This window comes from Hesperophylax consimilis, chromosome 29, assembly GCF_061612785.1.
Source record: "Hesperophylax consimilis isolate HC1 chromosome 29, BYU_Hcon_1.0, whole genome shotgun sequence".
In the NCBI taxonomy this organism is placed as follows: Eukaryota; Metazoa; Arthropoda; class Insecta; order Trichoptera; family Limnephilidae; genus Hesperophylax; species Hesperophylax consimilis.
In genome coordinates, this window is record NC_142864.1 from 18,321,777 (window position 1) to 18,343,664 (window position 21,888).

Sequence of the window (21,888 nt, forward strand, 5' to 3'; positions counted from 1 at the left end):
TTTTTATTACATTGTGTGAATAATTTGTGTTGATTGTAATAAATGTATTAAGTAAGTGATAAAACAAAGATAAAGTTGTGACAAAGAAGTGAAGTATATTGTGGTACCTTCTTTGTTTTTGGTGTATCTTTTTTGTCTTTGTCGGCTGTCTTTTTCTCGATTGGAGTGGGGGTTATTTTCTCGTATTTTTCGAGTTTTGGTTTTTCATAATCGTCCACAAACTCTGATTCGTCATCTTTTGTCTGTTTGTATAAGTGGTTTAATTTTAAAATGTGTACTTAAACATACAAATGATATTTCATTTAGTATTCTAAATTCCTACATCAGATATTTAAGAAACGGACACATCTAATATTTTTCACTGGCTTATTTATTTTATTCAATTTTACTTATCTAATTAAATTAACCTTATTTTATTGAGTCGTCCTAATTGTATTGAATTGTCCTAATTTGATTGAATTGTCCTAAACATATATTGAATTGTCCTCATTTTATTGAATTGACCTTGATTTATTGAAATTCTATACTTATATAAAATTGTCCTTATTTATTTTATTTATCTTAATTATACTTTGTATGGATAGAGTTATTCACATTTTGATAAATTGACCACCGTTCACGGTAAAAATATTTACTGAATTGTCCTAATTATATATAATTTTCCTGATTATATCGAAGTGTCCTAATTATATTTAATAAATTGTCCTAATTATATTGAATTGTCCTAATTATATGAAATTGTCCTAATTATATTGAACTTTCCTAATTATATTCAATTGTCATAATTATATTGAATTCTCCTGATTATATTTAATAGTCCTAATTATATTGAACTGTCTTGATTATATTGAATTGTTCTAATTATATTAAAATTTTCCCAATTATATTGATTTGTCCCAATTATTTACAATTGTCCTAATTGAATTAATGTGACCATACGTTATTGAGTTGTATCGAATATATTTAATTGTTCTAATTTCGTTAAATTGACGTAAAAATTATGTTATTGGCCTAAAAGTGATGTAATTGACCTAAAGGTAATATAATTGACCTAACAAATAGTGAGTAGTTGTGTATACCTTGTTGTTTGAGAGACTTCCCCGTTTGGAGAGTGGAGTCGGTGAGACCTTATCGTATTTTTCCAAAACAGGACGCTCATAGTCGTCAACAAAATCAACTTCCCCTGGCTTCAAACACATAACACATCATGGTATTAGTACAAATGGGACAATCACAATATTATACCGACAAAACAGAGTAAATTAAATTGAGAATAATACAACTTTTACAAGATTAATTGACTATACTATGACTAAAAAGGTTAAAAATAAATTATTAAATACACACGAAGTTTCACGCTCATATCGCGAATCATTCTAGTTTTACACAATATAAGAAAAAATAAGATAAATATACAGAAAATAGCTAATAGTTAATACAGATGAAATAAGCTTTGAAATTTAATTGTTTGAAATGAACATCTAAATTTTTTTATGCAAAAATAAAAAACTTTTAAAGATTTTAGATTTGAATATAAAGTGTAGTGTTTTTTATTTGTAACACCGTTTAGATCTAATTTCTCACTATGGCAGTAAAGAAGATACAACGATGTCTATGAGACTTTATGAGCTGTACCCAAAACAGGTTAAATAAAAAAAAATTAAGACTTTCACTGAAGTCTCGTGGTATGAGCATGAAACAAGTCGCATAATGTACAACGTTTTGAATATTACAAATGGTTTGTGTAAATTTATTTTACACACAAAACATCTCTTTATAATATTTGAATGTTGATTTGTTAATGACTATGTGTTGTTTTAGTATGTAACATTGTATTAGTGAGTTTACCTTGAGTCCAGCCTTGGCGCCGATCTTTTTGGGGACCGCAGATACTGAGAGCTTCTCGACTTCCTTGGCTTTTGGTTTCTCGTTGGCTTGGATAGCTTGGGGCTCCAACTTTGGGATGGAAATTCATGGTTTGTGTAAAAATTCTTTGTAAGTTAGTAATGAGGGCTTATGTATTTAATTTATTTTTTTTAAATGTAAGATAAAAAATACTAAAAATGTAATAGGGTGCTTCTAAAATGAGTTACTTAATTATCAAACTTACTTTAAAATAAATATGAAAATAAAAACTGTTAGCCATCAATTTAAGTCATTTATCAGAATTTAATAAAAAAGTAGGAACAATGTTGTTTTTATTATTTGATTCAATAGATTAACATATATTTGCTATCTATTTGACCTCATTTTATTACATTGACCTTATTGTATTGAGTTGTCCCAATTATTACATAGATTTGACCTCATTTTATTACATTAACCTTATTATATTGAGTTGTCCCAATTATTACATCGATTTGACCTTATTGTATTGAGTTGTCCTAATTATTACATCGATTTGACCTCATTTTATATTATTTTATTACGCTATTCATTCTTTTACCGGACTGTCCTCATTTTTTTAGTGGCCTTATTTTCTTGAATTGTCTTGATTACCCACCTAGAATTATCCTTATTTTGATGAATTGACATTATTTTTGATAGTTTTCCTAATTTTATCGAATTGAACTGATTTTAATAAATCAACCTAATTGTAACGAATTTACCTTATGTTATCAAACTGTCATCTTTTTATTTCATTCATATTGAATTTTCCTAATTTAATTTAAGCGATCAATATTATTGAGTTTTTCGGCGTTTTTGTAAGTGTTTTTAGGTTAGGTTGGGTTGTAGGTTACCTGAGGGATAGGCTTCAGGTTGACATCTTCTCCGGGCCCTAGGTCAGGTGCCTTACCCACTTTGCCAGTGGGCATCTCGGGCACGGCTGCTGGCTCCTCCACTGCCATGGATTTCTTGGGCGCCGGACTATACTTGGCCTGCTCGGCGGCTTGAGGAGTTGGCTTCTCCATACTCTGGATGGACACCTTTTCAGGCTACAGGCGAGGATTGACATAAGAATATAATGATGTTTTTATTTGTGTTGTATTTTATGTTATAGAGTGTAAAAAAAGATTATCAGAAGCTTTAGTATTTTAGGGTAGGTTTTAAAGGAGATCCCTGTGGCATGCCGTTATTAAACCGAGTGAAATAAAACATTCTTCCTTTTAAAGTTTAAAAGTAAAGCTTAAAGTACTAAATTTATTTGACACGTTATACTGTCGAACGGTTACGGAAACACACAGTCATCTTTGGGGATGCTGTGTAGACGGTCTTTTTCAGGTTAAGAAAGAGTAAATATGGGTCTTAACGAGAAGGGATGGGACACAGAGATCGTAGACTAGTTCTACAGCTGAGCTGTTGAACTCAAAAAGTTTAGTTTTGGAAACAATCAGATCACATGTGACAATTTTATTATGGCGTGTTACCCGACTATGCACCGGTGCTGAAAGCATCAATGATGTCAGTTCCTTGGAGCATCTTCCTTTGAAATACTGGTAGAATTCCAACCTGATGCCTGGGCTCTAAAGATTTCAATCCGTATGATGGTAGGTGAATCTATTAAGCTGGCATCCATTTCAGGGGGTGTCAAATATTTATTTAAAATGGGCTGCTAGTTTTTTAAAAAATTATATTATACAAAACGTTTTTAATGTTACAGCGGTAATTTTATCAAAAAAGTTATGTTAAAGCAGCAATCTACTAATGTAAAATTTAAAAAAATACGCAAATGATTTCTGTACATAAGCAAATTAGGTAAATTTTTTTCGTTTTTTATGATAATATTCATATTTGTGTATTTGCATAAATGGGATGTGTAAAAAGGTGTAAATAATTTTGATATAAAATAATATGGGTATATGTATAGTGTATTGTGTGTTGTATCGTGTATTGTGTGTTGTACAGTTTATTGTGTGTTGTATATTGCATTGTATGTTGTATAGTGTATTGTGTGTTGTATAGTGTATTGTGTGTTGTACAGTTTATTGTGTGTTGTATATTGCATTGTATGTTGTATAGTGTATTGTGTGTTGTATAGTGTACTCTGTATTGTATAATGTGTTGTACAGTGATTTGTGTGTAGTATTTTATATTGTGTTTTGTGTGTTATATAGTGTACTGTCTGTTGTGTATACCTTTCCGATGTTTTGTGTCGGTGTTTTTCCAAAAGGTGTTGTTGTGTGTTTTTCATATTTTTCTAAAACAGACGACTCGTTCTCCTCTTCGGAACCATCATCGTCATACTGATGAAATAAATTTATAAATAAATACATTGAACCAATTTCAGAACATTACAATAAATTCCGAGGATTTCAAATCCTATTTGTGTTTTGAGATGGAGTCTTTGAGGTGTTTATTTTTTTCAGTTTCAAGAAATATTTTCAAAAAATTAACAAATAGTTAATTTTATTTTTAAGTGTTTTTGTGTAGCTTCATGTCATGTTTTGTGTAGATAATGAAAAATGTGTCAAATTTTAAGATCTGAGTCACAAAGTAAAAGCAGTGTTGAATAAAAAAATAGCAAAGCTGTAAAAAATCTATCTACAATGAAAACTCTAAAATTACAAAAAGATATTATGTATACCACTAGTGAAACCTTTTATAACCAATGCATCCTCGTCGCAGTGATAGAAATAAAGGTTATAACTGTGCTCTTAGTGGCAGAAAAATATCAATTTAAATTATACATTAAAATATATACAAAACTTGTTTTGACAAGAAAATGAAAAAACAACGAGAAAGAAACCTTTCACCAAATAATTTGAAAGTAACTGACAAAATGAGGCAATTAATTCAAGAATGGTGGTAAGACCACTTTTGCGCTGGTGGCCTCAGATACCAAATGAGATAATGTTAGAAAAATGATGCCTTAGTGATGTTGCTAAGGTTGTAATTTGAAAGTATACAGTTTAAAAGTAGATACTGAAATAGTAAAGTAAGCTGTAGTTGTTTAGGGCGAGTGTAAAAAAGTAACATAAATACCCGGGCCGTTTCTTCTTGCTTTGCCCTCTTCTCCATCGGAGTTGGAGTGAATTTCTCGTACTTCTCCAAAACTGGCCTCTCATAGTCGTCGACAAACTCAATCTCCTAATGAACACATAGCAAATGTCAACAAATAACATAGACGTGCAACGAATTGTAACATATAAACGTTAATAACAAGATATGGATAGAAGATTGACATTTTTAAAAGTATTTTGTGAATATTTAGATATAAGAAACATTAACCACTGAACATAAATATGTACACAGAACATGTAACAGAGATGTGTATTCATCGCAATAAAATAATATTAAATTGCTTGAATATCCTCCAATTTTGTATTTCACATTGTTGGAATTGGATAAACGCCTGAAATAAAATAGATTATTTTTATAAAAAAATCACAAAAATATCATCACTCACCTCCTCCTTCTTGGCGACGACCTTCTTCTTGAGGCTTTTCCTCTTCTCTTCCGTCTTCTCTGCTGTCTTCTTCAGAGCGACAGATTCCTTCTTTTCTTCGACGGCTTCTTCCTTGGCCTTGGTGGACCTCAGTTTGGGAAGTTCTTCCACCTTGGTCTCTTCGACCTGCAACTTGGACTTCTTTTCGATGTTGTTCATCTCAAGTTTCTTCTCTTCTACCTTGATTTCTTCCTTCTTGGTAACTTTTTTGGATTCTTCAATCTTCTTGGATTCCTCGATCTTCTTGGCTTCCAACTTTTTAGTCTCTTCGATCTTTTTGGTTTCTTCGATCTTCTTAGCCTCGACCTTCTTGGTCTCTTCGATCTTCTTGGCTTCTTCGACCTTTTTGGCTTCAATCTTCTTGGTCTCTTCGACCTTCTTGGCTTCTTCGATCTTCTTAGCCTCGACCTTCTTGGTCTCTTCGACCTTCTTGGCTTCCTCCACCTTCTTAGCCTCAACCTTTTTCTTTTCCTCCTCCTTCTTCTTCTCTTCTTCTTTTTTCTTTTCTTCGACGTGATTTTCTTCAATCACTTCTTCCTCTTCCTCTTCAACTTCCTCCTCATCCTATAAAAATCAAATTTATATTACAGTAAAACGATCAAAGTTGAGAACATTTCAATAATCTAGCCTTAATGTTGACATATTAATAACATCACAAAAGTGCGTTTGATCAATTCATTGTGTTTATTTTATAAAGACAGCTCTTATTAGCAACCTAAGTTATTTAATTCAATGTTAAAGGGACCAACTTTATTGTTATTTATTTTTGCAATTGATATTAAGAGTTCCATAGAGTGTATTTGGTGTGCAAAAGAGTAAAATTGGAATTAGATAAACAACTACTGAAAATAAACTAGTGAAAGCAGTCGAGAATCAACAAAACTGGAAGTATTTAAAAGAAATCTTTGTCCAAAAACTGACGCCAGAATACTTATGAAAAAGCAGAGGGAAGATATTAAAATAAAGGTGTGGATTTATTAAAATGCTAATCTGACACTAGTAGTGTTAGAGTAAGGCAAAAATAGTTAACTGTATATAAGTTGTTACACTTGCTAAAGCTTTTTTTTCTCTCATCCCAGTTCTCAGCTAGAGTAGACGCTTAGTCATATCCATATTCATCGCGTAATTACTAAACCAAGTATTTTAAACTTACAAAGTATCATTATAAATCATAGACTCTCATCATGAAATGACAAAAGGCAGACTAATTAATTAACCAAATGTGTTAAGTTTACCTTGCCCTCTTGCACCAAGAGTTCTCCTGAGGATTCGTCCTCTCCGAACTCGTTCTTGATGACGATTTTGTATGTGGCACTGTGGGATGAAGAGCACTTGTTGATGGTTAAACGCGCGTTGGTTCCATCGAAGGAGATACTGATCTCGCTGGACTCACGAATGACCACGGAGTTCTTGAACCAGGTGATTTTGCTGCTCTTGTCCAGGGTCTTGAGCACGGCGAGGAACTCGGCCGTCTCGTTACTCTTCTTGGACTGTTGGGAAAATAAATAATTTCTAATAGAGCAAACGAATTATTGGTAAAATTGACGCATGATCGAAGACAGTTTTAAAGATATTTGAACCTGTGAACACAGTGCTTGACCACTTTACATCATCAGGTTTGATAACACAACCTGCTATGTTCCAGCTTGACAAGAGGTATGGTGCTGCTAAATGATATATCTAAGGCTCTTGATATTGTCAATATTAGCCTTGAAGGTTTCAAGATTCATTTTAGTCATGAACTGTAAAATAAAAGATTATTAAATCAGCAAAACAAATTTCAAAAAAGGGCATTTAAAATCATTAAATAGTAGCTACTATCAAAAAATTAGAGTTTTGACGTGAGAGCCAACAAAGAACCCATTTGATCCTTAAACAGCTTGGGAAAGTAATGGATTCCGTTGACTGCTATACAATTATCATCCGCAGCAAGTTTGAAACATGAAATAACAAATAAATTGATTTTCATTATTTTTCCCATTTATGTCCTATTAAGCCAATACTTACGATGTTCCTAAGTCCCCTGATGATGTAGGGTTTCTCTCCCTCTTCTTCGGGGATGTCAGACACCTCCACCACCTGAGAGATGGCCTCTCCCTTCTCGTTCTTTGCCACCAGTTTGTAGGAGCCCTTGTCCATCTTAGTGATGTTAGAGATCTCCAACTTAATGGCGAATTCTCCCTGGAATAGGCAAAAGAGACAATTTTAAAATACATTGAATTAATTCGAATGGACGTCAAATCATAGAGCATACGTTTGACTTTGTTTGAGAAAGGATTTACAAAGATATGTTCATGTTGCGAGTGATACAGTACAACACAGATCCCGACAAAGACACTGCTTGGTTTTGAAATGAAAATGTGCTTAGTTCCTACCGGGATGTAATTTATCCAGTTCCCACCCATCCTTAACCATCACCATGCTGGGAAATTTTTTGAAATTTGGAACAATGGCAAGAACATGGTGCAAATTCGAGTGCAGTTGTTTTGAAAACAGAAGAATGGTTGGGACTACCTTGGAAGCAAGTTATTGGCGTTTTTCGTAATCAAAAAAAGCAATTTTATTTTCTAGAAAGTGCATTATTTCATTTCAAGTACTCCTTCGTGTTGTTGTGGCAATAATTACTTTGAGGTATCTCGGTGGAACTCACTCTATTGTTATTCACAGAGGTACAGCAGTAAGTGATTGGTCATCCTGTTTTTCCTTCCTTTCATACATTGTTCATTCCTACACACCCAATCACCCAACTCCAGCAAACACCAATTCATTTCGTCAAGTTAAATTATTTACAGTCCACTTTCATGTTCAGCTGAAACTGTAATTCTTAACCAGTTTCGGATGCAACTTCATGTGCTTCTGACAGTACATGAAGGAAAAAATATTATACATTCTTGTAGACTGGATTCAGTCACAAATATCTCCATTGGGTTTTATTATCTCCACTGAGAGTTTACGCCGGAAGAATTATATATTCTTCGAAGCTAGATTCAGTCGCTGATGTCTCCATTTGACCCATCCATCAATAGAAAAAGAATAGAACTCGCGATATTCCTAGGTATTAGTGTGCATGTTGTAATTGGTGTACTGTACCTCTCTGACGGGCTCAATGAGCACTGTGTGTCTAGAGTCCTCCTTGATAGCGGAAGCCTCCTTGAACCACGTGCAATCGGGCGCGAATTTACTCATCACGTGGCATTCAACGATGACGGTCTTGCGCTTCACGATCTTGATGACCTTCGGCCTCTCCTTAATCACGGGAATGACTGGAAATAAATACAATCAATTTATTAAAAAATTGTTCATTAAATAATCATCAATCAACTGCCCTGTTCTTCAAAAACGATGGCGGACGATTTTATGGTAATAATTACGGTCAATTTTCTTAGGTCACTCAACATTGTAAGTTTTTTTGGTCCATTAACGGTTTTTCTCATTTAGATCGGTGATTCAAAGTTGGCAATAAGAATCAAGGCAATAAATGGTTATCAAAAGACAATAGGGCGTTGCGAAGGCAAATTGAATTAATTATTTTTCTTTCTTTCTTTATCAACAATGCGATCATGTGGCACCCTTGAGTTATTCAAAAATAAGAATCCAATTCCAATGGAACAGTGCATTTTAGACAGAATTATACTAAAAATAACTTACTTTCAATATTGAGCGTCAAGTTGGCATTAAGTTCACCAAGTTCGTTCTTGATGTTGCACTTGTACAGACCAGAGTCCTCCAGTCCCGGGTCGTTCAGTTCCAGGATGATGGTGTAGATGTCTTCATGGACTTCCACCCTCATCCTGATCTTGGAGGAATCCGTCACCAGCTTACCCTCGTGGTACCATACTATTGTCGGCTTGGGGCTGGCCTTGACCTTGCAACCCATGACGACAAGTTTGCCTCCTTCCTTGGATTGGATGTGAGGCTTCTCCACGAAGGTTGGTGCATCGCCTTCTGGTTCAGGCTCTGCTTCGATGTTCAAGTTTAGATTGGCGTTGCTCTCTCCAAACTCGTTCTTGACGTGGCACCTGTACGCGCCACCGTCTCCTGCTGCAGGGTTGGAGAGCGAGAGTACCAGTTCGTATGTGTCTTCCTCGAGCATAGTCGATTTGACCTGGATCTTGGAGCTCTCCTTGATGACGGTGGCCCCCTTGTACCACACCACCTCTGCGGCTGGTTTGGCTTTGCAGACGCAGCGCATGGTGATAAGAGTCCCGTCCTCGTTGGGAATGATGCGCGGCTTCTCCGTGAAAGACGGCGCGAAACCATCTTGATCGTCCCCACCTAAGAACAGAACAAATATTTAAACAAACGGTTCAACAATTTAAATAACTCCACCAATCATTTGCCAATGGTTCTTCAACAAAATTAAACGTTTAGCGTGAGGTTATTCGACGTCAGAACATGATGAGATCATGTAGAGTCATTTTGCGGGTTGGTTAGAAAAGCATTAGATACATATTATTTTGTTTTGCAACTGCTTGCGTTTTGCGTAAGTTTTACCATTACTCACCAAATCCATATCACCGTTTTGTAAAAGCATTAAGAAGCTAGTCAAAGACGGTGGCAGATTCATTTGGCCTTATCTTGTTTTACATGCTTATAAGATGAAGCATGGTTTGAAGTCTTAAACGTCGAAATATTTCGTTTGTAAGACACTTAAATACCTTGGAAATTGAGGGCAATGTTAGCATTACTCTCTCCGAACAAGTTGAAGGCATTGCACCGGTAGTTTCCTCCGTGTTCCGAAGTAGGGTTCTGAATTTCTAGGGTGAGGAGATAAGTGTCCTTGGCAGTTGCCTTTCTGGACATTTTCATTCTACCGGAGTCCTTAATCTCCGTATCCCTCTGGAACCACGTGATGTCTGGAGCTGGGTAAGCTTCCAGAAGACATTCCATGATCAATATTTCGCCTTCTTGTCGGATAGTAGGTTTCTTAGGAAAACGGGGAGGTTTCCCATCAGGAATCCTGAAAATAAATCACATCAGATTATGTTTCCATTAAAATTGATAAAGTTGGGAAGAAATCTTCAAAAGCGCTCTTTATATTGGAAACATTTTAGGTATCTACTGTAATCCAAAAATGCTTAGTAAATATTTCTCTTTATTTTGAAAAACCTTAATTTGAGCATATTGACATTAAAATGTCTCAAAGCTTCATCCATTTAAAAAAAAAATCCATCAATCTCTGATTTCTACTGTACTGCAAATGTGAGAATGATAAATGATGGGTGCTCGCATGATGGTGTGCCAGATGCTAGAACTTGGGGTCGGATATTTTAAGACCCAATGTGGACAGCGATTTTGTGAACACCCAACGTAAATTTAAAAAGCCTTGTTGTTACACATGCTATTTCATTGATCATTGATTATGATCGTAACCCTCACTAAAAAGCTTCAATGAGCCAGGTACTTCCACTCTCCACGGTCTTGAATTGCACGGAAAGCCGTGGAAACATTCCGAAAACTGGTCAGTCTTACCAAATACTGTAGAATGGTTATAATACTTTCTAAATTCTTAAATTACCCATACGTTTTGATGGCAGTATGCTGCACAATGCCTCCTAGCGCCACGAGTTGTGAGGCTTTGTTTACTTTCTCTAGCGGCCAGAGTTGCCATGCAATACAAGTAAATACTGCCAACATTTTACTAAACGTGTTATTAATTTTCTAGGGTAATTGGCCCTACGCAACGATGATGGTACTACATATTACAAAAGTTAAAGAAATTGATGAAAATCAGTTTGCTTGGGGTATGGTTAACTTACTTTGGTTTTCCACTTCCTTCGAAATTAAGATTAATTTTGGCCGTTCCTTCCCCATGCTTGTTTTTGGCGATGGCTCTATACTCCCCCCGGTCCGAGTCTTTGACGTCTTTGATCTCCAGCTTAGCCATGTGGTACAAACTCTGGTCCTCGTCCAGTGAGATCTTGTGTCTGCTACCTTCTTTTATCAACGTTTTTTCATGCCACCTTTAATCCATAAAAAAAACTTGGTAAAAACACAAAAATCATGTAAAATTGTTTGACACAAATAGACTATTGAATTTAATAATAATATATCTGTGGTCTTTGGTCAATATGTGATTTTTCTAAGGTTTAAGTCATACTGGAGGTTGATGAATGGAAAAATCTTTATAGGAAATGTAAAGAATGAGCGTGTTGTACAGGGGGAGAAAAGATTGATGCTGGCAAATCTTTAAATTCTCATGTAGAAAATGTCCACCGTATTGAAAAGGATACGCATTTGGCATGTCTCCCTTTCGCGTAAGCTTGTCGTTTAACAAAGATCTGTATTATCTTCAGATCAGATTTGTAGAGATGCCAAACACTTGCCCAATATTTGAACACGGTTGAGATTAGCCACACGAGGAAATGCTTTTATAACTCGTTGTGTTCACAATTGTTTTTGTTTCTTCCCCTTTATAATACGAGTCTCTCAAAAACTAGGTTTACTTTTTCCTATACTAAAAAAAGTCATCCACACCCATTCCCAAAGATGGCATAGAGCCTTAAGTCCTCTTGTGTGTAATGACAACTGAAAAATTAAGATTCTTCCCTTGTACAAACCACATTTGACCCAAAACACAGAAGGCAGCTAGTAATTGAGTAATAAGTGTAATGATGATTGTGTTGTACTAACCAAGTGACGCCCGGCTTCGGCCTGCCGACGCATCTGCACTCGAAACTGATGGTAGCGCCATCGTCCGTCTGCCTTATGACCGGCCTCTCCGTGAAGGTGGGCTTAATGCCGTCCTCAGGCACGGGAGCTTCGTCGCCTGATCACACATTGAGAATAACACCGCCACATAAGTCACAGGACAAATAATGGGACACACTAGGATTGAGAACTTCATCTGTCCACAAATAGTCATAAGTCATAGGCCAGATAATGAGATACACGATTGTGAACTTAAATTTACCATAAGTGGACGTCAGTCACTGGTCAGATAATGGGATACACGTTATGAACCTGCGTTTTCCACAAATGGACGTAGGTCACAGGCCAGATAAAAGGATGTACGATTATGAACTTGGGTTTACAACAAATGGACGTAAGTCATAGGACAGGTAATAAGATACACGATTATGAATCTGAGTTTATCAAAAATAGACGTAGGTCACAGGTTAGATGATGGTATACCAAATGCGTTTACCAAAAATTGACGTAGGACACAGGCCAGATAATAGGATGCACGATTATGAAATGGAATGTTATAAGTCATAGGTCAGAAAATGGGATACACGATTTTAACTTGAGGCTTCGAATTGAGATGACTAGGAGCGCCAGAACAAGCATTGACACGGAAGAAAGACAGCTTTTTCATTATTGGCCTCTTAATAGATGTTATCACGAAATGCACTTGATAGAGTGATTAACCAATTTAGAATTCTTAACATAATGACCAACAATAGTTTAATTAACTAAACATTATGATAACCCCTAGAACACGGTCCCTATACACACTTCTTACTTCATCTGCGTTAACTCGTCACCTTTTACAGTACATACCAAAAAAATATTCCAACTCTTAAATTACCCGACACAAATGTTTTTTGTATTCGAGAGTGTCTAGTCTTTTTGAGATGCCTCCGACTTGTTGCTCATCATCTTCCTCGTACATAATCTTGGCACCCGCCTAATATTACCCGCCTTTTAGATATATTATACCATCTATGGTTTTAGATGTATTCACATCTGTCTTGCACTCGTTTTGAATCTTTTGTAATGCGTTCGTCGTGCATACATGAATTTATCAGATACTCTCGTTTGCTGAGATCTTGTCTCAACTTTATTCAGTCAACTTTCATTTTTATTCTATTAGTTCCATACCTCACTGCCATACGTCATGGTCAATATCAAAACTTTTTTTTTTTTTTTATAAATTTAATTTAGATTAAATTTGATAATATTATTATTAAGTTCTGCAAGTGTTTTAGTTTTTATAGCCGATTGTAACGCCACTTACATCGGACAAACGGGGAGGGCATTCTCAACTAGATTCAACGAACATATACGATGTTATAATAATAAAAACTCATCCTCAAAATTCGCAGAACATCTCTTGGTGAATAATCATACCCCACTTAACAACAAGGGTCCTAAACCATTGCATATAGAAAAAAAGGGCATTAGATTAAATTTACTTGAACAATTAAAAATCAATAAACGAACGAATGACCCAAATTTAACACTAATTAATAAAGTACGGAAAATAATTTACTCACCACTTCTCAGTATTTTCACAAAACCCAAGCAGTATAATGCACCCAAATAATTCATAGCAATAAAGTCATTAGTAAATAATTAAGAACCCATTACCATTTACTGAGCGGAAAACATAGATTGGTTTAACCAACAATAGATCATGTCATCGGTGTAACCAGTAATAAATCAATGTATGCCTTCAAAATTTACATTTGAAATAGTATAAAAACGTCGTCTCAATGTGGACTAACCACAGTTTGAAAATGGCCTTGTAAGCCGAAACAGCTGTCACAATAATAAAAAACTAAAATACTTGCAGAACTTAATAATAATATTATCAAATTTAATCTAAATTAAATTTATAAAAAAATTAAATGGAGTTCTACGAATTAAACACAAAAACAATAAATAATATCAAAACTCATTGTCTTAGACTTTTATTTCTCTACAGACTAGTACTAATTTAGTCTTCTATCTAAATATGTTCTTACAGTCGTTTTAAGTACTAATCTTTGATAGATTTTGAGGTCTACTGAATTTCTAGTTTCGCTTCGTGTTCATTTAACAGAATCTATCAGGGTTTACGAAAACTGGAAGAGTTTTATTATTGTTGAATTTTTTAATGAGTACATGTGTATAATAGGTAAGATTGTAAATATTATAAAAACAAATATATTACGATTCTGTTATACACAACTTTGGATCATATTTGTTAGTGATATACTTACGTACATAAAACATATCATAAAGGAAGTATAAAATATAGTTGAAACATGAAAAATACTTAAACATAAATTACATTTTAACATACATATTTAAAAAATACTAAACACATGGTACATAAAAGTAAATATTTCTTAAAAAACAAATTAAGTACAAATAAAAAACCATTTTTTGGGATATATTTTAATACAAATAAAATACAATAAACATACTTAAAATAAAAAATAAATAAATCTGTATGGATAAAATAAGGGACCCATCGTAAATTGTAAATACGTCTTAAACGCAGTACAGTTGCTTATGAAAAAGAAGGTTTATTTAAAAGGTTAATTTATAGAAATCAGAATCCAAGTTAGTGTTGCCAGTAAACTGCGTTATTCAAGCCTACATCGCCTTATCATTTTATTTTAAAAAACGCAAACCATAAAGAATTATGATCAAAGTTCACAGTATTATTCTTTTCGAAAACCACAATCGCTCGTCTACCTATGGTTTAGCCTCTTCTGTTATCATTACTGAACAGATAGTCTCTAGAAGTATCATCAATGATTGTTTGCAAAGAAATGTCACAGATTTACTTAGCAAAAAGAGAACGAAAAGTGAGCTTACTACTGGCACACAAAATCGTCTTAACGCATTTCTATCGGTTTATCTATCAGTGTCTATTACAGTCCTCTAATATTTTCTTATATATATTATTTAATATTCTCAATGTTTTTAAATACCATGAAAAAATTCTAATAAGAATTTGAAATATCATTCTTTACTATTTCAACTATAGTTAAATAGAGTTGGACCCGATTCCGTTCCTTGGGGAACACCCAAATACTTTAAAAATAGATTAATAATGGGTTCTGATACTGAGCTTACAACTTGTTTTACTTGTTTTAATTTTTGGACGTATTCTTTGAATAAGTTGAGGAAAAAATAAGCAAAAAGAGAAAACTTTGTTTTGGGAACTATACGTGAAATGACAGTATACCTAAAAAAAATTCCACTTTTTATGTTTTTTTTGCACGCATTGAACACATTTTTAAGGGTAGCTATGTAATCATAGAAGAGATTTAGCGAGAGTTTAGTTATATTTCTATAAGAGGGTAATCTTCAAATCTCAACGTTATGGAAAAACCCTCATCGATTTAAGAGTTTTAAGAGAACCAGATGTGAATTTAAGAAACAACATCTTATAAGATAGACAAACATTCCAGGGTTACGAATAACCTGCCAATATTAAAAGTTCTCCTGCAGGCTTTGTAATACAAATTTTGTTGTAAAATGATGGAAAACTTACCCAGTGCACGACAGAACCCTGTGTCGGGGTAGGGACCTATAGCTTTGAAAGACTGGATCATGATTGTTTTTGGATTATATTAAGTTTAAATAACTATTTAATGTTTAAATACATGTAATACGTATGACTAAATGATGAAAATAAATCAACCATTCAGAATTGATGGTCGCCGTCAATGGTTAGACGAATTAAGAGAATATTGGCATTAAAAAGGCCTACCAGAGAGAGTGTTATGGTTGATGAAACAAAATAATAAAGTGAACATTGTGATTGAGAAAAACCTCACCTTCTATTGTAAGATTTGAAATGGCATGAAGATGAACACAGTAAGCCAAACGAAGCGACAAGCGAAAGCAGTGGAAAAGTGTTAAGACATATTTACTTTTTATATGGGTTTACTAATTTGTCTAATTCCGTACGAGTTTTACTTATTTTAATTTATTTTAAAGATGGTTTAATCCATTTTAATTTTGTACATTTTTTCACAAACCCTTAATTTGTTTTATAATTTTTTTTCTTATAAAATCAAGAATATTTCTCATGTTCCAATAATATAAATAAAGAATTTTTAATATTATATGATTTGTTAATTAAAAGTAATCTTAACCTGTTGACGGTTGCATTTTTTTGATTTTTTTTGTGTAAATTTGACAGGTTTTTAGAATGTCCAATTGAATTTTGTTTTTTACATAAAAGGTTATTTACAAAAAAGTCGGGAGATCAGAAAAAAAATTTCTTTACACATTGAGACGAATATTTTCTAAGACAATTTTTCTAATAAAGTTACAGGTTAGAATTGGGAATTGGGGAAAGTGGGTGAGATTGCAAAGCTTTGCAACTATCTACAATTCACAACACAACAATTAATATATGTAATTATGTGCATTCAATGTATACAAAGAAACATATAAATTAAATTGGTGACCAAAATATGGAAAAAAATCTATCTAAAAATATATTCTTTTGGTGTAAAATGTTTTTTAAAACGGGTTTTCAAATATTTTTTGAAGTGTCGTGTGTCTAGTTGGGTTTTTGTTTGGTGTAAGAAAATATTTAGTGGCGTTTTATAAGATTTGCACAAATTAATCAATTCAAACCCAACACAATCGTCAACAGGTTATGTAAATTTCATGCAAAATGAATACATATTGGTAAAATAAAATCTTTTTCGGGTTTGTTAGGTCAACTTGGACATAATATACAATATTTATAATAAACAATATATGGGTGTTGAAATAAAATTATTGAAGTGTGTAGGTGTAAAATGCAAGACAAAAATGTGCAAAGTGCAAAAATGAATTAAAAATTAAAAAAGTGAAGAGATAGTTTTTGGTTATTCATTTTCAAGATCGTTCTTATTAACCTTTTTTTCGATATTAGAAACCTTTTTGGCAAACAGTGATTTAAAACGCACCAAATTTTTGACGTAGAATCTATTATGAAATAACTTAAAATCCATGAAAAAATTTGTTTGATATGATTCTTAAATAAAGTTATTTTTAAGGTTATAGAAGTGGTGTCATTTTAATTTTTATTTTATAAATGCTCTGTTACTTCGTGATGTATGGCAGAAAATTCCGCTTTTTTTATTGCAACTTAAAAAAAACAAATGATCAGTTTTTAAGTTACAACCTTCGTAACATTGTCAGTTTTAAAAAAGTCCAGATATGTTTTCTGGCTGACTTCAAAATCCATGGATTAACTATATTTTCTGCAATGGGTCGATTAAGATGAACAGGATGTTTGAAAGAAAATGTAAGTAGCTTACTGTCAAAGTTGAGGCTGATGGTCGCGTTGCTCTCTCCGAGCTCGTTCTTGGCCGTGACGCGGTACTTGCCCGCGTCCTCCACTGTCACGTTGTTGATCTCCAGGGATGCGTAATACATGTGCACGTCCTTGGACACCGTCAACTGAACACGCAAACAAACAAACATTTAGTATGTATCTTTAAGAGAGATAAAAAGAGTTTCCCATGGTCATATAGAAGGGACCGATCGATCAATACATGATTCGCCATAATATTTGTAAGGTCTTTCAGTTGTTGACTGGACTCCGAAAAGTAAGATCAAGGGGAAAAGATTCAAATGCAGATTGAGGAAAAGGTTAACAGATTGTGTAGGAGAGGATTGGAGGGAACGTATTGAGAGGAATGATTATGGACTTGATGAACATAGGTTGAATACAAGTAGTATTTGTACCTTGTATCTACCGTCAGAGCCTAATTACTGAGAAAGTATTGGAGCAGGATTGGGAATGCCTATGTAATGGAGAGGAATTACTGGAGCTGGTGATGAGATGAATGCAGATAATATGTCTTGTTCCGATCACTGGAATTGACGAAAGCCCCGCCATCAATGCGCGGTGGGAGTGGAAACCATTGACCACGTGGAAGAGACTTGGAGCATGATGCGAATTCCTACAGTATGGAGAGGATTGTAGACGAACGGACAGGATTGGTAAGGATTGAAGATGAATGAACAGAGACCAGAACCAGTGAAGATGAAAGTTGGTCATTTAGGTGTGAATACCATGTGGGATGTGACATCACTGCACCGTGGATTGACAAAGTGGAAGAGGATTACAGCAGGTAAGTCTCTGGTAAGGAGAGGATTGTAAAGGAATAGACAGAATTGGAAAGGATTGGAGAGAAAGGAATATAGACCAGAGTCAGACAAATGAAAGCTTGTCGTGTGGGTTTAAACAAAGCCATGTTGTGCCATCACTGAAAGTGAATTGACCACGTGTAAGAGGGTTGGAGCAGGAATGCCAAAGGTAAGGAAAGGATTGTAGAGGAATGGACAGGATCGAAATTAATAGGAACCAAAATCAGACAAGATAAAAGCTGGTGATGTGTTACCTTGTGCCTGTCGCTGGGATTGACCATAGCCGCGTTGTGCCACCATTGCACGGCTGGGGTTGGGTCGGCCTCGATGCGGCACTCGAATATCAGTCTTTTTCCGTCATCCTCCTGCCGGATCGCTGGCTTCTTCGCGAACGTGGGCGCGATTCCGTCGATTTGCCTGGAAACAATTACATCAGATATATCGTGGCCAAAAAACTAAAAAGAATCGCGCATATTTCGGGTACTCAGCCGTGTTATGCCCCCCCTAACATTTACCAAATACGATTTTATCTGTAGTAGTGATGAACAATGAACGGTCCAAGATGTTGACCAAAGAAAAAAAATTCAATTATATACTATGTCAAGTTTTAGCAATAATTTATGTCCTGAATGGAACTTTTTTCAATGAATGTAATTTTTGAATGGCATAAAATCTTATTAGAAGTTTTTTTCACTCAGTGAACGACTGAACTGATTATTGAGTTAAACCAGAAGTAACTTTAAAAATACAGAAATTGTTTTGGAGACTCACCTTTGCTTTTCCTGGTCGGCGGCTGAAAATAACAAACTTTGATTAATTAACAAATAACATTAGATATAGATTAAACAAAATCACTAAAATCATATAAAAGTAAACATAATAAATATTGCAGATTTCGGAGATTTAACAGAAATGAAATTAATTTAATTTTGACAGTCGAAATACAAAATGATTTTAAGAAAGTGAATGAACTAACTAACCAACACGCCGTTCCCCATGGAGATAGGTAGAGAGGATGTACTACCAAACTACTCGGTCTTTACACACACACTCCTTGCTTCATTCACATTCATGCATCCACTCATAATCTGATGAAAGACTCAGTATCATAAAGATTCTTGAAATGGCGCTAGTCGTGTTTAGTGACCATATCTGTAGAGTACTTCTTAACCTTCCTTTTCTCCTTCACTTGATGGCCTCCATGATCGAAGGGTAAGGCTCTTGTCTAGCAACTGGAGGACGCGAGATCAAATCCAGGCGTGCGCAAGTAAATTCTAGTTTAGTTTAGGACGCCCAAAGAAGACATGGCACGATCAAGTGAATCAGATACTTGAGTCGGGCCATGTCAGAAGTTAGAATAATAGAAGAGTATGTATGAGACGATGTATAAATGTGAATGAGGCAAGAAGTGTGTGCCGAGACCGAGTTGTTTGGCGGTCCGTCCTCTCTGCCTACCCCTGCGGAGAAACGGCGTGATGCCTAGTTAGTTAGTTATATTATATTTGCGGCACGTTCCAGAGTGGAAAATACTCAGTTTCGCCCTGATGTGAGACGACCATTGAGAATTGAAACGATGCTTGAAATAGTTTTGGACGTATTTGGTGACCAGATCTGAATAGCCAGGTACTTTCCCACCTTCATCTTCCCCTTCTCCTTCCCCTCCCCATTACCTTCAGTCTCACAACATACCCCGATTTGGGATGCCATAGTCTCACTGGCTCCAGACGGTTGGGAGCAATTGGTAGTCTTATGGGATTCACGTAAAAATAAAATGCCTTTGATACTTTCTCCAGCCTCACAAAATAGCCCATTTTGTCCATGCTGACGCCGAGCTATTGGTACTCCTGTGCAGTTTCCACAACAACAACAAAATTTCCGGCATATTTTTTGACCATGTAGTAGCCGCGTTTTAAGGAGTTAAGATTAAGGATATTGTATTTACTCACAAAAGTATTACGATTTCCAAGTGGTATTTAAAAAAATAGCTAGCGTCTCTTCAATTTCTTATTTTCTTAAACGTTTCTTCACGACTGTGAAAATTGAAACATATTTGGGTCAAGCAACTCCGTTCAATCAGAACGTCTCTAATCGTATTTATAGAACCTCTGTCAGTAGTCAGTTGTCTTCTGTCTGCAGTGTCTAGTCCTATATTGGTTCTTCTGAACGGTCACTGACCCCAGTCTTCTAAATTTCATTCAATATGTTATAAGTCGTATTGATCTGAATTGATCGGATTGAAAACATCTTCTGTCGTATCGCTTGATTAAACCATACGTTTAATCCCTATATAAACTTAAATAAATCACTGTTGCATTATTATTGAAACATATTTGGGTCAAACAACTTCGTTTAATCGGAACGTCTCTAATCGTATTTATAGAATCTCTTCATCTCTAAATTGTGAACTGTCTTGTTGATTCAACATATTTATTAGAAAGGATTGCATTTTTTTGTCCATACTATATCAAATAGTTCATTCAGTCGAACACACTGTAAATCTATGCATATACAAAATTCATTAATTGGCCATTTTGTACCTGAAAAACATTCAAGACTCTACGAAATGTAGATGTTTAATTTTGGGAAACTTTAAAGCATAATTTATTAATGACTATTAAGGCGATGCACTACGTCGTGTAATATTTTGAATCGAGCCGCTATCAATAACACACCTTAGGTAAATGGCGATAAGGCTTAAATTCCCGCTTAACAAATCCACATTTTTTGATTTATGCAAGAAAAAAACATGGCCAAAAAGTGTCTTTTATTGTATTTCAGGGACAAATATTTAAAAAAATTTCGATCATTTTACAAATAAATTAATTTTCCATATTATACAATAAAACCATAACCGAAAATGGGTTCGTAAGTAGGAGATTTTTAACTTTAAACAGTTTTCATAGGCCTTATACATAATTTTTTCTGGGCTTATAAAAAGACTTATCTAAAAAATACTCGATTATTTTAAAGACCAGGATGTATTCTACTCGCAGTATTTAATTAAAGCATCTGAAACATTTCTAAGCGACCAAATTTTCAAACCAAAAAAACGTGATTTTGCATTACTACGTAGTGCATCGCCGTATACCAAACACAATTATTGGGCATACCCTACATAAGACAATAATTGGACAATATCTGCAATAAACCTGGCTTTTAAGCTTGCGTTCTTTGCCAAGAATAGTATAATCTTGCAACAAGAAGAATAAATAATATAAATTTGTTTAGTCAAGTAATTTCAAACAAATTGTCAACAGCAACGCGAGCGTAAAGCTCAGTAGAGCTTTACGACAGAATATGTGAATAACAAAACCATAATTCATTTTGACTTTTGGGTTAATTTGTTGCGGAAATTTACGACTTTGTCCGAGAGCGGGAAACGCCGACGTTGGGGAATATATTTTTAGCCAATTGGTCGGTGGCGGTATTGCAGACAAAAATAATAATGTAAGTTTGTTGCATTGTTATGCAATATTAGATAAATACGTTAAAAATTACATTACTTAATCTCGAGTTACGAATAACCTGACCAAATTTTGTTTCTTCCTACTTGGACTGTTTATTTATTTGTAAGAACTTTTGTCCATTAATGACAGAACAGTATATTACAAGAAATTAGAAAAATAGATAAAACGGGAAATGGACAGTACGTCATAGACAAATAGAGCAAAATTTTACCATTGGCA

At 34.6% G+C, this 21,888-nt stretch overlaps 1 protein-coding gene across 12 annotated transcripts in view; it reads right to left on the reverse strand.

Moving 5' to 3' along the window:
• bt (projectin protein bent) overlaps positions 1 to 21,888 on the reverse strand; it is a 278,571-nt gene that overhangs the window by 189,180 nt on the left and 67,503 nt on the right. For 7 of the 12 annotated variants that reach the window (XM_089649275.1, XM_089649274.1, XM_089649273.1 and 4 more), the window contains exons 4-19: positions 18,974 to 18,995; positions 18,457 to 18,619; positions 17,368 to 17,509; positions 12,020 to 12,155; positions 11,146 to 11,349; positions 10,045 to 10,346; positions 9,035 to 9,661; positions 8,477 to 8,649; positions 7,394 to 7,567; positions 6,622 to 6,876; positions 5,348 to 5,950; positions 4,924 to 5,028; positions 2,742 to 2,936; positions 1,849 to 1,956; positions 1,080 to 1,187; positions 108 to 242 (exon numbers count right to left, since the gene is read on the reverse strand). In XM_089649275.1, coding sequence (XP_089505401.1) covers positions 108 to 242; positions 1,080 to 1,187; positions 1,849 to 1,956; positions 2,742 to 2,936; positions 4,924 to 5,028; positions 5,348 to 5,950; positions 6,622 to 6,876; positions 7,394 to 7,567; positions 8,477 to 8,649; positions 9,035 to 9,661; positions 10,045 to 10,346; positions 11,146 to 11,349; positions 12,020 to 12,155; positions 17,368 to 17,509; positions 18,457 to 18,619; positions 18,974 to 18,995 — 3,452 coding nt within the window. The remainder of the gene's footprint in view (positions 1 to 107; positions 243 to 1,079; positions 1,188 to 1,848; positions 1,957 to 2,741; positions 2,937 to 4,923; positions 5,029 to 5,347; positions 5,951 to 6,621; positions 6,877 to 7,393; positions 7,568 to 8,476; positions 8,650 to 9,034; positions 9,662 to 10,044; positions 10,347 to 11,145; positions 11,350 to 12,019; positions 12,156 to 17,367; positions 17,510 to 18,456; positions 18,620 to 18,973; positions 18,996 to 21,888) is intronic. The other 5 variants (XM_089649282.1, XM_089649281.1, XM_089649278.1 and 2 more) reach the window with 2 other exon arrangements.